This window comes from Lissotriton vulgaris, chromosome 9 (assembly GCF_964263255.1).
Source record: "Lissotriton vulgaris chromosome 9, aLisVul1.2, whole genome shotgun sequence".
In the NCBI taxonomy this organism is placed as follows: domain Eukaryota; kingdom Metazoa; phylum Chordata; class Amphibia; order Caudata; family Salamandridae; genus Lissotriton; species Lissotriton vulgaris.
The window spans coordinates 897167756-897185031 of NC_141697.1; the positions used below are offsets into that span (position 1 = coordinate 897167756).

Consider the following 17276-nt stretch of genomic DNA (forward strand, 5'->3'; position numbering starts at 1 on the left):
ACAGCTCCCCCGCCAGCTTCCCAGCAGCCCCAACAAAGAAATAGACAGCAAACAGTTCGAAACAAGAAACTACAGTCAGCAGCAAGTTCAGTAACAACATATAATGTGAACAAATTATGGTGATGAGACATACACCTGGAGGATGGATTAACACAGGAGTCCAGGAGGTGCATAGTTGTTCCACCTTGAAGATTGTATCGACATATTGTGGTGAAGTGTCAACTTTTGAGAGCAAACTCATAACAAATTGGCAAAAGGAGCTGCAAAAACAGTACGCTTTATTAAGCACTTCTTAGTTGGTGAGTTCAATGTCGTGTGGCAGTGTTCCCCACTCTGGGCTGTTCTTTCGATCCCCCGGTGTTTCTGCCACTTGTGACTGTATTCTCACTTGCCAGGATAGCAACCTCGGAAACAGCCAGTCTTTCTGCATAGACCCCCAGCACCAGAGTAGCACGACAACTCTGGATGGGCCTTCAGTGTACTGGTTTGCCTATTTGTTATTAAGGCTCTTCCAATTACTAGTTTTCTTAGTTTGGATCGGCCTTCGGCTTCTACATTAATTCTGAACCTTTCACAACTAGTGCAGAACATATATTACCAATAGACATCTGCACTGGTATCTATACATTCCTCAGTATCTGTAGATTGAATCAAACAAAGTTTGTTCTTGCACCCAACGGCCGATTCCACGTATTGCTCTGAATTGGAACCCTTGAAGATACACTGTTATGCAACATAATCAATGCTCACCATTGTGCCAACTGTGGTTGTAGTACACATTTGAAGACAACTATATGCTGCTGCTTTGGCTCTTCATAGACCCTTGAGAGCTGTCATGCGCCCTGACTCGTAAATGTAAGCAATACAGCTTGATCCCATGTGTAATAAATGTGCAAAAATCACCACGATGCTTGTGGCCTGCTCCTGGTACACTTGGGCAATATTATACCAGTAGCTGTGCTCCATTGCTGGCCTTTGATTCCACATCACTTGTATGATAAAAGCGCCTTCTTTCACCCCAGAACACATGTGTGGAAATGGACTAGAACATGCTGCCACACACTGCACCAGAATTGTCTTTTCCTTTTTAAGACTCAATGTCTGCATGGTTACTGACCACAAGCATATCTGCCATTGGACGTCCTGCTCCTTTGGTTAAATGAGGGTCATTCCCAATGCTGCATTCTGATCACGGGTTTGTATGTGCAGTATTGGATTGGTGCCATTGGTGCCTTATTTTCTACCAATTTTAGGCTTCCCTCAACATGGCATACCATTCCTAGATCCCCTGTGACACATTTCCTCATTCCTGTATGCATCCTCTTACATTGGGCTGGTGATCCCTTAAGGAGAGGATTGTGAGAAACCCTATTGCAACACCAAGACCTACTATAAAAGGCTTGAAACTGGTATTCAATGAATGGGGAAAAACTTGTGCAAGCAAAATATATTTTGCCTGGTGCGCTGAATTCCTTGCATCGTTCGTGCTCTCAACCAAAGTCTCCAAACACTTATTGTGCCGAGCTGACTTAGCAATATTCTTTGACACCAGATGCCATGGGTAGTATTGAACCCGTCCTTGATCTACCATTTGATTCCACATAGACTGGGCGATACTGGGGCAGTCTACTTCATATATTCTACCTTGGGTGCCATGAGTAATATTTTATTAACCCCATATCTGCTCTCTATCCATTGATCTGTCGCGTGATACTGGCTGGGACTTTTTACTTTTTATTTTCTCGCCAGGTTTAGTCTCAGATTTCGTTTGCCACTTTCTGGGTTTGAAGAGCTCTGTTAGTTGAGTTGCTGCAGAAAGGAGATTATTCTTCAACTTCGATACATTTCTAGTCGGCCAGCCACTGCCAGAATTCACTTTTCTGCAACACATTCGTGAAATGATGATAGTTTAACAATTATCTAAGAAGCTCAGCTCCACCCTAATTGAAAACCAAATGATGCGGTAATTACATCTTAGTTAAATCCGTTTAAGGGTTCAAACCTCTGAAATACTTTAAAGATACCTTTAGAATTCCAAAAGCTGCCTTTTTGATGTAGTCGTTGTTGTGAGAGAGCATGCTCTGTGACACCATCAGCACCACATGATAAACCTGAAAGCTTGACTAAACTGTTTCAATCCCCCAAGCGAGAAATAAAATGTTGGTTTTGGGAGCCAGATCCCTGAGAGTGATGTGGGTTCAGCGAGTCTCCTATGATGACAGAACTCATGTGTGGCGAAGGCTGATGGGGCCGGGCCACAAGCACAAGCAAGCCAAAACTATGAATGTCTTACCTCGCTGCCCATCTCCACTGTGTTAGCCAGCATCTCCTGCAGGGCACGCACCGACAGGGACTGCTCCAGGATGAAGCAGCAAATCGCCAAGTCTGGAGGCACATTCTTGAAGATATCAGGTGATAGGGAAAAAAAAAGAAAGATGGAATTAATATTTAAGAGCATAACTTCACGCCACTCCACACAGCTTGCCTTGCCTTGTCATAATATACAGAAGTGTCCACATGTTGCTGCCTGGCACTGGATTGTGAGTAGTAAGATGCTTCCATCAATGTACTGTTAAAGACAGAACTACCGGTAGTGTTCCTCAATCCCAAATACACCATCAACCTTCCAACCACAACAATTCACCTGCTCATCCCAGCTCAACCAATATCCCTTGCACCAAGATTAAAAGCCTTGAGGTCGCCTTTGTCTCGAAATAACTCAATGCCCAAATCACATCAGTGATCAGCACTTCCCAAAACACCCCAAGCCATCCCTGGTGTGGGTAATGGAGAAGTACTTATTATTAAAAAAGCACCTCTCCATAACAACACCCAAAAAATAAACTTTTTGCGAACAAGATGACCACCATCAGAAGCCATTACAGCTCAAGCCACACATCTACATTTTAACTAAACTGATACCCATGCGCCATGCACAGACAAGTCACGTAATCAAATACAGCACATTCACAAGCCAAAAATGCAACAAGCAAACCAAACACTCATGGACAACATACCAATAAGTTTCAGATTTAAAAGCGGTGCATTCACAAACAACCTATCAATCAGTGAGTTAAATTCATTACTTTTGCAAAAGTTGCTAACAGTTATTTATTTATTATTTATTATTTGAGAAGTTTTATATAGTGCGAACATGAGCCATCAGGGTGTCAGAGACCTGTACATATAGCAGTCAAGTCATGAGCTAGCCACTATAATCATACATACAAGATATACAAGCCAAAAAACAAAAATCCTAAATTCACAAATTTAGAGTCTGTTTAGGTTACAACCACCCAGGAATCCCTGTGCCTTGCGCAAATCAGCCACAAATACATAGGTCGCAAACAATGTGCCACACTTCCATTAACAACTTTTTAGGGGGCAGTCATCATAAGCAATGATTAAATAAATCACACACTTCACAAATCAGACATCCAGAAACCACGTGTCAGAAGCACTCGTCAGGCATGATGTCTCAAGAGGCACCTATGACTGCCACATCCTCGCCAGACATTCATTTCCAAGCCAGGCATCCTGGAGCCGCTGCTACAGAAGTCCTCCTTCCAAAAGTCACAAAACTGCAAAGCTCACCTTTACAAACCCCACCTTCTGCAGGTGACCATTTTCAAGCCATGTGTACAACAGATATCCCTCCACAAGGTACAAAGCAAGGTGCAGATACACAGGCCAAACATGAAGAGAAGGAGTCGACTAACCTGACCTTCATGGGGATAGCATACAAGAACTCAGAATCTACCCGTATAATATGGCTTTCGGAAATCTACCAACATTGGCACTTATCTCAATGCCATAAAATTCACCATCAGTCAGTAAATTACCATAAACAAGGAACCAACATAGCCTCAGGTTAATTCCAATGGAATGCATCAACTCCCCAAACTTAAACAGTGCTGACTTCCAAGTGTAAAAAACTGTCACCGGGATTTAAAAAGAGACCCACTTCAAAATGATCCACTTACTTTCTTGCTTACTACCAGCATACTTACTGTGCAAATCTAGAGTTTGGGGTTAGAGTACAGTTCATCAAGGTGGCAGAGGGTAATATATCACCACCCTGACAAAATGTTGTCTGACAATTTTAGACATCACCACGGGCCCAGCTGTGATATCTGTAGCTTGATAGGACCTGCAGTCAAACCTCCAAAGTGGGTGTTTGTTATTGAAAAACAAACAACTAATGACTATCAGACCCAAGGAGCTTTTTCCTTAACCATGGCAGTCATTGTTTATATTCTTACTCACCAACAGACAGAAAAAAGAACATCTCAAAGTCCACCCTGAATAGAGGGGACAGTGCGTGTGATGCCTTTCATCTAACCAGTCCCTGCGCTGTCGGGCTATCGGAGGAAGCTTGACGCGAACAAAGAGAAGTGGGGCTCTGTTGACGGAAAGCTGACAGTCCTGCTTACTCTAAATAGAACGAGCAGACCATCAGTTTAATTGGCACATCTGTCATGCAGTACCCTGTCTGCCACACTCTCAATTCTACCCATTAGTCTCTTGGACTGAATGTCTGCAATACACCACATTATTCTTTAGTACTAGAAAATGCACTGGTTTGCAATCTTACTAAACAAGAAACTGCAAAAACCAACAAGCAAGTTACATGCGGGCACTTTTTGTCCTTCTGCCCCTTCCTCTACTGTCAAAGGATCACAAATATCCCCATCACTCCAGACTAGCATCCTACTCTAGATAACGGCGATGTCCAAAGACAGTCTACCAGTACAGGCCTGTGTGTTTTTCAGCCACCCACACTATCTATCTCTATCATTCTATCTCTGTTGTGCCATGAAACACTTTGCTAACCTCAGTTGAAGGCTTTTGAGACCCTAAATAGAGACAGGAGCAGAGCCTGAATAACAAACTAACTACCAGTGACAGAAGTGTCAATGCTATCTAGCCCTCAGGGCCTCAAGCATTTCAATTTAAGTCCTCCTTGAGCAGCCTCAGAAAGCACGTCCATGTATTTACTGTCAAACACAAAAATTCATCAGAGGCGGTTGGAGCTTTGGAGGGGGGGTCAAACATACTTTTTCCTTTCTACCAAAGGCCACAAAAGATTGGTGCATTACCATATCTTTAATCTCTTTCACGCAGGGCTTGACATCCTAATACATAGCATATCAAATTTCTCTTGCTTCTAACTGACTGCTTAATACAACCTTCTGGACCATCAGAAAGCTGGCAAGTGCAAAGGATTAGTTGAATGGGGGGCATATAGAATTTGTTGTCCATTAATACATTACTGGAAATCTCTCTGATGCTAGTGCACCCCACAGCTGCGAAGAACAAGTTATTGAAATCTATTTGTACCAGTAAATCACTTGAAATTAAGGTATCACTGCAGTTTTGTCTAATTCTCCAACAACTCTGACACCTCCTGCTTCAGTAGCTTTTGGGCTTCTCTCGGAAAACCACTTTTGTTAGTTCCCAGTATTGTACTAATTCTTGGTGAAATTATAGCAAATTTGTTCACCTTAACCACATTGTTTCTGTAAGTGAGCAATAGCTAACCATTTGTTGAGAGATGGTACTAACAAGCACCTAATATATATTTGCATAACAAACAATCTAGGCATGTCAATATCAATACCTCTATTTTTCTCATGGAACATGTTAGGCCTGTTAGCCTTAGCGTGGTCTTCCTCCTAACCTTTTGCCTTACTCCTCAATTTTTAGTGATCATGTTTTTTTACGCTTTTAGGACTTTGCACACTTGACCACTGCTAAGCAATGCCAAAGGGCTTGTGCTCTCTCCTTTGAACATGGTGAAATTGGTTTATACTCAAGTGGCACATTTCATTTACTTGTAAGTCTCTTGTAAAGTGGTACTATATGTATCCAGGGCCTGTAAATTGAATGCTACTAATCAGCCACTGATTTGCATATGGTTGGGTCCAAACTAGTGTGGCGTGGTGGGCAAAAAAAATATGGACTAAACCGAGATCTGTTGACTGGGGGTGAATGTTTGCATTGTTTAGCATTCCATCCATCATCTGTTCTTTTTGCTTTTGTCGCTCTAAGTGGGAAGGGTATGCCCAGACAGGGTTCCCCTGCTCACTGCGCCACTGGATTCAAGCTAGCCTCACTGATGAGGGGTGAAACACTGAAACCAGTCCTAGGATGCTTGTTTTCGGTCCAGGGAGGACCTGACTTGGTAGTTTGGGCTGGACTATTCCCATGAGGTGCAGGGCCAAGCTTGATTTGCATATGACTGGGTCCAAACTGGGGTGGCGTGGTCAGCGACAAAATTATGGATTAAACCCAGATCATTTGACTGTGGGTGAATGTTTGCATTGTTCAGCATTCCAACCATCATATGTTCTTTTTGCTTCGGTGCACTAAGTGGAAAGGGTATGCCCAGGTGTAGGTCCTATGCTCACTGCACCTCTGGATTCAAGCTAGCCTGGCTAATGAGGGGTGAAACCCCAAAACCGGTCCCAGGATGGTTGTTTTCAGTCTAGGAGGACATGGTTTGGAAGTTTGGGCTGGACTGTTCCTAGGAGGTTCATGGTCAAGACTGATTTTCAAATGCCTGGGTCCAAACTGGGGTGGCGTGGAGGTCAAAAAACGATGGATTAAAACCAGACCTGTTGACTCGGGTGAATGTTTGCATTATTCAGCATTTTGTCCATCATCTGTTCTTTTTGCTATTGTCTTGTCCAAACCTTTTGGTGCCTACAGCCTGTAACCTGGGCCACATGACTAGGTGTAGCAGGCAGTTGGTCCTAGTGTATTGCTCCCGGAGAATGAAATAAAAAGGAAATAGATGTTGGCAGGATGGGCCATCTCTGACTTGATGCAGGTGAGGAGCTGTCCACTGATGTAACAAAGATTGAGGGGGCCTCCCTGCACAGCGTTAAGAGGGGCCCCCCCTCCGGGCTCTATCAGGAGCTCTTTGTCCAGAGTTTAGTGTCGAGGGGCCCCCGGGAGCTTAGGGCCCCCCCGCACCGCGGGGGCTGCAGGGGCCTGTGTTACGCCCCTGGAGCTGTCACCTACCACGCTTGCACATCACAAAGACTCTGCTTCAGCACACTCACAAAGGGGTTTACACCAATCTATTGTGCCATAAGACGAGCAGGAGCCAGGGCAAGGTGGCAGGAAATTCCAAGCACCTCTGGGGGTGGAAACCTCTAGAAACCTCTCCTACTTCGAAGCTGGCACCACGTATAAATACTCTTATATAAAGGCCAAGAACAAAAACTGCTCAGTACACTCCTGGACCTGTGCATACTACAGAAGAAGAAAGCTCTGCTGCACTGGTGCTTGAGGCTTGTCCTGCTTGCTGAGAAGAAGAAGGAAGTCTGGACCTGTACTCCTCATCTCAGGCTGAAGTGGCTCCATGGGTCAGCTGACTGACCTTCTATTCTTAAGTACAGGGACATAACAAGTGCTCCAGAGGGCTCCCTGCATCTGCACAGCCGACCTACTGCCTGGACCTGCAACTGGACCTTCCTGAGCCATGCTGGCCTCTGCTAAAGTGAGTGCCCGGTCCCCAAGAGGTGCCCCTCTGGTCCAAGACCATAGGTGTGGCATCAGTTGAACTCGTTCTCAAAGAAAAGAAGAAATCCTTAAGTGTTGGGATCTTTGCGACCATGAACGGTTCTGTTTGTATTAAGCTATATTCATCCACGTCGACCGCTAACGCGAAGCAACAGTGACCATAACTCTTCGCGCTACAACGACCCTCTGCGACGACTGGCAAGGTAAGATCTGAAGTTTGAGCTACAGCACAGACAGCCCATAGTGAACGCCGATGCAAATCTCCAGCAATGACCCTCGATGACGCTCAACAGGTGCTTTGCGCTACCACAACAACCATCAGCAACGCCTGGCCTGCTCTTCGCGTCACTGTGACAAGAAAACGCAATACCCTCCTTGTCCCTCGTAGCCCCATCCACGGTGAACCAGACTCTTCGCGTTAGACTTTCAAACTAAACTCTGTCAGCCGGACTAACTTGCTCCCTGTATCCGGCCTGCACTCCATCACGGTCGGCCTGAACTTGCGACTCGCACTATGTCTAGCACAACCAGATACTAGTGAGTGTCGCTTTGTGTTTAAGGAGCTATTCCTACCATAAATCTTTAAAATTACATATCTCCTGTTCCACATATTGGATTTTTGTCGTTCTGGTGTCAAATAATTAATAAAACTTTACTCTAATTCTCTACATTGGTGTGGGATTTTTCTGTTGTTGTGTTTTCACTATAATAATGTTTTAAGTGCTGAATGAATGGTTTACACATTGCCTTTAAATTAGCCCTGGCTGCTTTTGTGCCAAGCTACCAGAGGGCTAAGCACAGGTTAAATTTGGGGTTTGCTTGTGTTTCACTCTAACAAGAATTGTGGTTGATGCTTGAGTAAGGTTTCACCACCCTCAACCAGTAGCCCAATTACAGAACACTTCAGGGAAACTAATCAACTACTGTTGCAAGAACTGGCTCAGTAGAGTTCAGCAAGAGCTTTCTGTATTAAAGTGAATACCCACCAGGAGGACTTGAAAATGGCAGACGCAGCTGTATACATCCAATAACATTTACATATGGGCTCTTCACTTCGTACACCCTTTGAACTTGCTGCCACCTTCAAATCCATCAATACAGAATCAATCAATCGATGATCTTATAAAAAGCGCCTATTCACCCATGAGGGTCTCAAGAAGCTGAGTTTTTCACTGCAAAAGCCTCATTTGTGTGCTGGACAACCAAACTGCTTGCAGCTGCCAATTTTCAACAGCACATCCAATGTTATCACTGATGAAAAGGCCCCTCAATTCCGTGGAGAGCCTCTGGAGAGCTGGTAATCCTGCCATTCCATAGAGGCCCTTTCTTCCCGCATCTGGGACTTTTAACCTTGTGTGGAAAGTAAACCAGAGACGCAGGTCACATTGAGCTCTGTTACCATCCTTCCTTTCGATAATGGCCTCCATTGATAATTTGGTCAGATTGGGAGAGTTTTTATGTTGTAATGGTCTCTATGTCCGGATGACGATCATATGTGATTTCATAGTAAAACAAAATCATAGAATACAAGTTCTGAGGAACCATTTCATCTAAAGCGTTTAATCACATTTTCTTGATGAATGGCATTTTCCATTTGTTGGAAACAATTTGAAGAATCATATTTTTTCAAGCCTTTTACATGCTTTTTAAGAGGTACATCAATCAATCACCATTTGTATAGCGCACAGCTGCAACCTAGGAGGTATACTGTCGCTGAAGCGTACAATTGACAATCAGTAAATCCATTGCAGATGAATATGAAGGGAAAAGCTTTTGTCAAAGAGAAGGGTTTTCAGTTCTTTCTTAAAGCGTTATATAGAGGTAGCTCTATGCAGATTAATTGGGAGAGTATTCCACAGCTTTGCGGCCAAGACTGTGAAGGAGCCAGGCTCATACTAGACATCCCGCGTAAAGAACACATTTCTGGTCACCTGAAAAACCTCCACTGGCTCCCCGTAAATAAGAGGATTACTTTCCGCCTCCTAACCCACGCACACAAAGCACTTTACGAACTTGGGCCCGAATGCCTCAACACACGATTGTCCTTCTACACCCCCTCCCGTCAGCTGCGATCCTCCAACCAAGCCCTTGCCACTATACCTCGCATCAACAAAACCACCATGGGAGGTAGATCCTTCTCCTACCTGGCAGCTAAAACCTGGAACTCACTTCCCACTCACCTTCGCCTTACTCAGAACCACCTAGCATTCAGAAAGCAACTTAAAACTTGGATATTCGACAAGTAATTCCCCACCCTTCCTCTAGCGCCTTGAGACCCTATGGGTATGTAGCACGCTTTATAAATCTCTTGACTTGACTTGACTTGACATATTCCTCCTTGCCTTGTCTTCACAAATGATGGGACATGAAGCAGTAGAAGGTGGTTTGATCTGAGAATTCAACATTGTTGATATGGACACAGTCTTTTCCTCAGTTATGCAGGGCCCTGCCCGGAGAAAGCTCTAAAAGCAATTGTTAGAGGTTTAAACTTAATCCAATTTATCACAAGTAGCCAATAAAGTTGCTTCAGATGAGGAGATATGGCCTGCCTATATGGGACTCTTCAGATCAGACTTGCTGCTGCATTCTGCACGACCTGAAGTCTGTGGATTAAGAAAGAAGGGAGTCCCAGATACAGGCTGTTTGAGTAGTCCAGCCAAGAGTAGACCAAGCTGTGAACCACAGTCTTACGAGTCTTTTCTGGAATCAGGTGCAACATTTTCTTTAGGGATCTGAGTTTGATACAACAAGTGGATAACACCTGTTTGATTTGTTTGGAAAAAGAGAGCCTTAAGTAAAAGATGACTCACAGATATTTTGCATGGTCTAGATCTTCTGGCCACCAAAGATTCGGAGAACAGCAGGTACCAAAGAAGAAAATGTCAGTTTTATCTGAGTTCAATTTTAGAGAATTGTTGTTTATCCAGCCTGTGACTCCTTTGAGGCATTCTTTCAATTTAATCAAGGTTGAGTCCAAGTTTCCCTGAAAGGATAGCAGGAGTAGTGTGTCATCCACATAGGACACCCGTGGCACACCCCAAGCTTCGGTCAACTGAGCCAAGGGGGCTATGTAAAGATTAAAGAGTGTAGGGCTCAATGCCAAGCTCTGCAGAACTCAAGATAGTATGGGCCTTGGGAAGGACGGAAACGGCTGAAGGTGGACTCTCTATGATCTACTTTGTTGAAACGGCCTCAACCAAGAAAATGTTTCCCTTAGAGTAGCTGCCGATAGGTCTAAATGACCCACCTTCCCCGCACATCCACCATCAATTCCAGGACTTCCAGTAAGGCTACCTTGGTGCTAATGTGTGTCATGCAACAGGCCATTATATTAGATTCCAAATAGGCAGAAATTTGTATATTAGTCAGTTTTCCCGCTATTTTTACTGTTGGAGGCAAGAGGGAAATTGGTCTAAAGTTGCTCAATATGAGCGGCTGGAGATTTTTTCAACAGCAGTCAAAGAAAGTCTTGTTTTCATTCTGATAGAAAGAGACCTACTTCTAAAAATTGATTCAGAATTCTGTTGAAAACCTGATTAATAGTAGGGGCAATCAATTTTAAAATTCTAGGTGGACATTGGTCAGCTGGTGATCTCGATTTGCATCTCTTTAGTTCTTCCAGAGAAATTTCCTCAGGAATTTCAAGGATGTTTGCTAATTAATATTTGTGGGTGGTAAGCAAGTTTGTCCAAGTCTCAGTTCCAAAACTTGCCGGGAATATAGCTTAGATCTTTTTAATTATTTTAATTATTAGTCAAAAAATAAAGATAGTTTGTCACACAGTTCCCTACTAGGTCTAAAATTGTCATTGACAGCCTCCGGAGAAAGAAAGAAGTGAACAACTTTTGATACTTCCCGAAAAGGGTGAGGCGCAATCAAAATTCGTGTGCCAAAATATTCTCTCTGCAGTTCATGGGCAGCTTGGCGGAAATTTCTCAGAGCTTCCTTGTATTCCAAGCCATATGAATTTCTCCAGGCCTTGTCTAGCTTTTTACAGTGGCTTTTTTTCCCTCAGTTCAGACGAGAACCAGGAGGCTGAAGGTTTGGTCCTTTTTACTCTTAGAGGTTTAAATGGTGCTGCCATGTCCAAGGCATCCGTAACCCATTTATTAAACGTGGCCACATCCGTATATAGGCTCCCGGTTAAGTGAGGTGTCATGGATTGTAACTTGTGTGAAAGAGATGTCTCTGTGATTTTGTGCCATGCTCTGGAGAAGGATGGGGGAGAGAAAAGTGATCAGATCAAATAAGACATTTTGCTGGAGAAATCTGCAGGTCATCAATATTTGAAAAAATCAGGTCAAGTATGTGTCCTGCCTTATGTGTGGGAGTTTGAACACATTGCTGAAGGTTTAGACCTGTTTAAGTAGCATTAAGATGTGCTGCTTGTGAGCATTTGTGGTCATCCATGTGTAAATTAAAATACCAAAGAACTGTGAAATTTGCATATGGCAGAGACAGTTGGGGGAAACAAATCAAAGAGTTTAGCAAGGCCATTATTTGAGCAGACCGGAGGCCTATATAGCAGGATGCCAGAGAAGGAAAGAGAGGGAGCTAATTAAAAACTGAAACTGAACCCTGAACACAATCTTTGTTCTCTTGTGAGGTGGAGGTGCCCTCAAAGGAACCCCTGAATTTAACAGCGACCCACCCACTATTTATTTACCATCGCGAGCCATGTTTCTGTTAAAAACATGAAGTCCCAAATATTGTTGGACAGCACAGTGAACACCTCAAGAGAGTGTTTGGATAGAGATTTACAGTTAACGAGACAGGCTCTATATGTCAGTCTCTTATCTGGCGGGGTATGCACACCAACACCTAGAGACTTATTATTCTTGAAATCCATTTGGCCAGCAGGCTGCCGCTGGCCGATCTCCGGACACAGATGGATGCAGACAGGCTTGTCTCTGGCGCGCCGTGGCGCACCCGCTGGGCGTCCAGGACATACTCATCTTTTATCTGGTCAGAGATTGGGAAAAGAGGAGGAGGGTTGCCCTGTGCACCCAACCAGTAGAGAACTGACTAAGTTGACATCTTAGTGGTGGTGCAGAATAGGAGTAAAATGGCCCTCCTCCCTGAAGTACTTGTTACAACAGCTTGTGTTATGTGCAAATTCGCAATTTAAAAACAGATTGACACAGAATTATATGTAAATTGGCAATTTTAAAAATAAAAAGAACACATTACTTCAATTCAGTAGTTTAACACCTTTGGTTTACATGCTGCAGTCTTGAAAATGGGGTCTTCCTCTTGTTTTTTTTATACAAAGTATGCATGTGCTTTTTTTCCCTCTAAAAGCTTTCCCATTCCATGTCTTGTACTTAGTGCTCTTTCATGTTTGTTTGTTTGTTTTTATACTTTACTTGTCCAGGGAGTTACCTTCCCTCCCTCAAGCCCTCTTAATCTTTCTATTGCTTTTTTTTCGCTCACTTTCCTTATATCTCTCTCCACACCCTTTTTTCTCCTGCTTCTTTCTTTTGAGACTGGAACTCCCAATACTACCGTTCACCCATTTTTAGAATGTTTTTATTTTTCACCTCCTTTTTTACACATGTGTTATAGGGACCACTTCTATGCTGTCATTTTTCTTCAGATACATTTTATTTATTGCACCAACTTGCCCATTTAATAGCTGTTAAAATTAAAGCTATGTTGCTATTTGGGATTTGCTACGAGTCTACATTTTTTAAAAGAAAGTTTTTTTTCTTTGTAAGTAATCTAATAATATATTTTTAACTGTCCTTGTAATTTTCTTTTATTGTGTTTGGACTGTACGCATTTATATTAATTTGTTTTTCTACCATTCGTTTTTTCAATTAATTCAGGTCTCTGATGTGGGTTCTCGGATATGGGTTTCCCTTGATTTATTTTTATATGAATTTAAATACTTTCTAGCTCACCACTGCACCTTGACCATTTCACATTCAATTTTAGCCTGTCTCATAATTATTTTTTAGACATTGTGCATTTTAAAAAAATCTTCCAAATTATTTCTACCAATCACTGATAAACAATAATATCTACACGTATGTTGAAGATCATGCCAGATGATAAGTTGAGGGAAGAAACAGACATTTTACCCATGCTAACAATACATAACACATACTCATATCTTTAAACTTTGTGTGGATGCAGAAAACGTCAGAAAGAAAGGATGTTACAAATGCATTGTGATAGCAAGGCATGTTGATGAGACTGCCTCGTAAAATTGTCCCACTTATTCTTCACAGAATTCATTGCCAGTCATAGATCCTCTACCGACAATTGAACACATAATTAATTGGTCCATCTGGGTATTTACTCTTCAGGAAACCTTTCAATGGAAGGAGGAGAAAACTGCTCTTTTAGAAGGCTGTCTTCCCTGGTATAACAAGACTATTCTTGCATAATCAATTCACTTAACACAGTCGACTGGGGCTAACTCACAGTTTGCTGATCAGTCACTGATTTTCCGAAGTAGGAATTTATGGCTTGAGCTGATTTGTGAGAGTCGGGCACCGCAGTTCCATCATTCAAGGCATACATTGGCTCATTTAACTGTTCAATCCCATCCGAGAACAACAAAATTGTTAGTATCAGCATTATGTAACTCCTTTCGATGCTGATGACGAGCTCAGCTCGTCATCACCCACGGGTGTCGTGTGCTGATGACGAGCTGAGCTCGTCATGGTGCCACTAAAATGGCATTTTCCAGCACAGGGGGGGGGAAACGCCCAGCAGCCATGTGGTTAAATAAGGCAGCAGGCTGGTTTGAAAGAATTACGACAGCCTGGTAATTTACAACACCCAACAAAAGCAAGAGAAGGAACCAGAAACGAATAAAAACAAATTAAAAGAAAACAAAATAATGTTAACAGCCCTCAATAAAATACATATTTTCTATCTTACAGAGTGAGCTCTTTGTGCTCAGAGCAAGACACCCCTCTATGATTCTACCCTGACACCAACAAGATGTATTGCTAGATTACTGTATAACACCCGAAAAAACCCTACTTAATTTGGCAGTCGTTGATGTACTCACAAACCAAGCAGAAATGAAACCTATCTCCTCTGTTGGTCAGATGGAAAGAAGGCAGACCCTGAGTTACTGGTTGCTACTGGTGACACTACATTTTATTGTGATGTCACTGGTTGATGTCACCTGCTTGAGAGGAAGATGTCACTCACTGTTGAGTGGCAGAAGCAAAGACCTAGAGAATGTTAGCCTCTGTGCCTTATCTTTAACTCCTTGTAAACTAGAAGCTTTGGGCAGGAAAGGCAAAGTGACATGGATGATAACCCCTAGATACAAGTGGGCAAGGGTAATAATCTGTGAATGCTTGGAGATCCTAGGTTATAATTTAAATGATGGGCCAATGGATACTACACCATGACTGTCAGAACATTATGATGATTCATGAGTGCGGAGGCACAGGAGGTTGGAGTTATGGCATTGGGCTAATCCATAGGTTACAAAGTCATGAATGATTCACTCTGAATCTTGTGCTGTGGGTGATAACCATTCCGTACTGAGCATCATAGCTGAGAACTGCTGTGCGCCTAGTGGCAAAGCATGCTTGGACATGGAATAATCCCTGAGTGCTTGGGCTCATGGCTTCCATTTCCTGGGTAACGGGTTTATGTGTTGTACCGAAACAGCAATGCTGAACATCATAGACGATATCCACGGATCTCTGGATTCAGACAAATGCTGCCTCCTTATTCTCCTTGACCTTTCTGCAGCATTCGATACGGTGGACCGCAAACTCCTCGGCGGCCTCGGCGAAATAGTTCTCAAATGGTTCTCCTCATTCATACACAACCGAACACAAATAATAAAAATCAAGAATTTCACCTCCGAAATCCAACAGGTCAATAAGGGCATCCCCCAAGGTTCGGTGCTCTCGCCTCAGCTTTTTAACATCTATATGGAACCACTTTCCAAGCTACTCAGAAAAGCCAACATCCGCTTTCACCTCTACGCGGACGATACACAAATCTATCTGGAAACTTCCTCTCTCACTGACATACATAGACTAAATGATGTCCTGAAAGATGTTCAACAATGGCTGACAAACAACCACTTGAAACTGAATCCAGACAAAACTGAGACACTCCTCATCTCCATCAAGAAAGACAACACTCAAATCACCGAATGGCTAAAAGCAATTGATGCGCTTAAAGGAAATCTTACTCTAGCTGACTCTGTTAAATCTCTTGGCATCATCATAGACCCCAAACTAAACATGGTAAAACACATCAAGAATGCAGCCAAAGGTGCTTTCTTTAACCTCAGACTGTTGACCAAGATCAAACCCTACATTCCTAACAAGGATCTCAAACTGGCCACTCAATCTCTAGTACTGACAAGGCTAGACTATGGGAACGCAATCCTAAAAGGCATCCCGAAATCGAACTTGGCACCGATCAAAACAACACGACATGCTGCAGCTAGAATGATTACCGGCATCAAAAAATCGGATCACCTCTCCCCAGCACTCAAGGAACTCAAATGGCTCCCAGTAGAAATGCGTAGTAACCTCAGAACGGCCTGCCTAACCCACAAAGCCCTCCATACCGGCAAACCTGAATACCTGGCAAATAAACTCAAAAAAGCAGGCCAAGCCAGGAATCTGAGAAGCTATAACTCCTTCCTGCTCATCCTACCCAAAACCAGAAAGAAAAGAACAGCGGACTGCTCTTTCACTGGAAACGCCCCCAAAATCTGGAACTCCATCCCCCCGCACATCAGAACTATTCCTTCTTTTGTGGAATTCAAAAGGCAACTCAAATCCCTGTTCCTGATCCGCTCCCTTGATAGTGGATAACCGGGGTCAGGAAGCAACCCCTGAACTATGTGATTACAGTGAATCCCATAACCAAAGAAGCTCGGCAACTCACCCATGTTCCGCTTACAATGTCACCCATTGAATGCTTATACCTCACATATGTTATGTTTATGTTTATGTTTATGTTATGTATATGTTTATACAGATTTTTGTCATTCTATTACTGTAAAGCGCTCTGCTACCTCCGGGTCTTGACAGCGCTATAGAAAACTTCCTAAATAAAATAAATAAATAAATAAAATATTAATGAGTGCTGTACCCATTGATTCAACTTCGTGGGTACTTCATAGTCATGGGTAAGGGTTCATGAGAGCGGTGATTGTGGTTTATATTATTTCTAGACAAGCTGAAGGCCTTCCTGAAATCTCTTGAGTTCAACACTGACACCTGGGAAGCCCCTCGCATTAAACTTTCGAGCATGGCACAGCCTCATTCACAAAAGCTGCTTAACCTTGGAGGCGAAGGGTCCTGTTGAGGCTCAAAGAAAGCATGACCTGCCCAAGTTAGGGCAACTCGCATATCACCGACAGTGTCTGCTTGACATGTGACAGGACCTTCCACACCCAAATCGGACTACTCGGTCATCTTCGGATGCATAGAGCCCAGTCAACCAATCAAAGAAATATCGAGGTCTTCCTCGACAACAATGGACAAACATCATCATTATTTCTAAAGTGCTAGGGCGATTTGGTTACATTTGCTCAGTCTTATAGAGCCAAAAGTTGTATTTCTTGGTGTAGAAGAATCACGGAACGTATATTTCTAATGGAGGAATCTAGTTGGTTGAGTTTCTTACACCCACATGCATCAACCTATTTAGGAAGTGCAAACTGTGCGAATCGGTAAATTCGGCCGTTTGCACTTCCTAAATAAGTTTTTGGGATGCATCATGCATTTTTGAGAAATTCGCTAGTT

The 17276-nt window shown here is 43.0% G+C and overlaps 1 protein-coding gene across 11 annotated transcripts in view; it reads right to left on the bottom strand.

Annotated features, from left to right (window-relative positions):
- The window catches only part of RYR1 (ryanodine receptor 1), a 1215008-nt gene that overhangs the window by 1032218 nt on the left and 165514 nt on the right, over nucleotides 1-17276 (bottom strand). For all 11 annotated transcript variants that reach the window (XM_086938669.1, XM_086938668.1, XM_086938662.1 and 8 more), the window contains exon 3: nucleotides 2294-2398. In XM_086938669.1, coding sequence (XP_086794795.1) covers nucleotides 2294-2398 — 105 coding nt within the window. The remainder of the gene's footprint in view (nucleotides 1-2293; nucleotides 2399-17276) is intronic.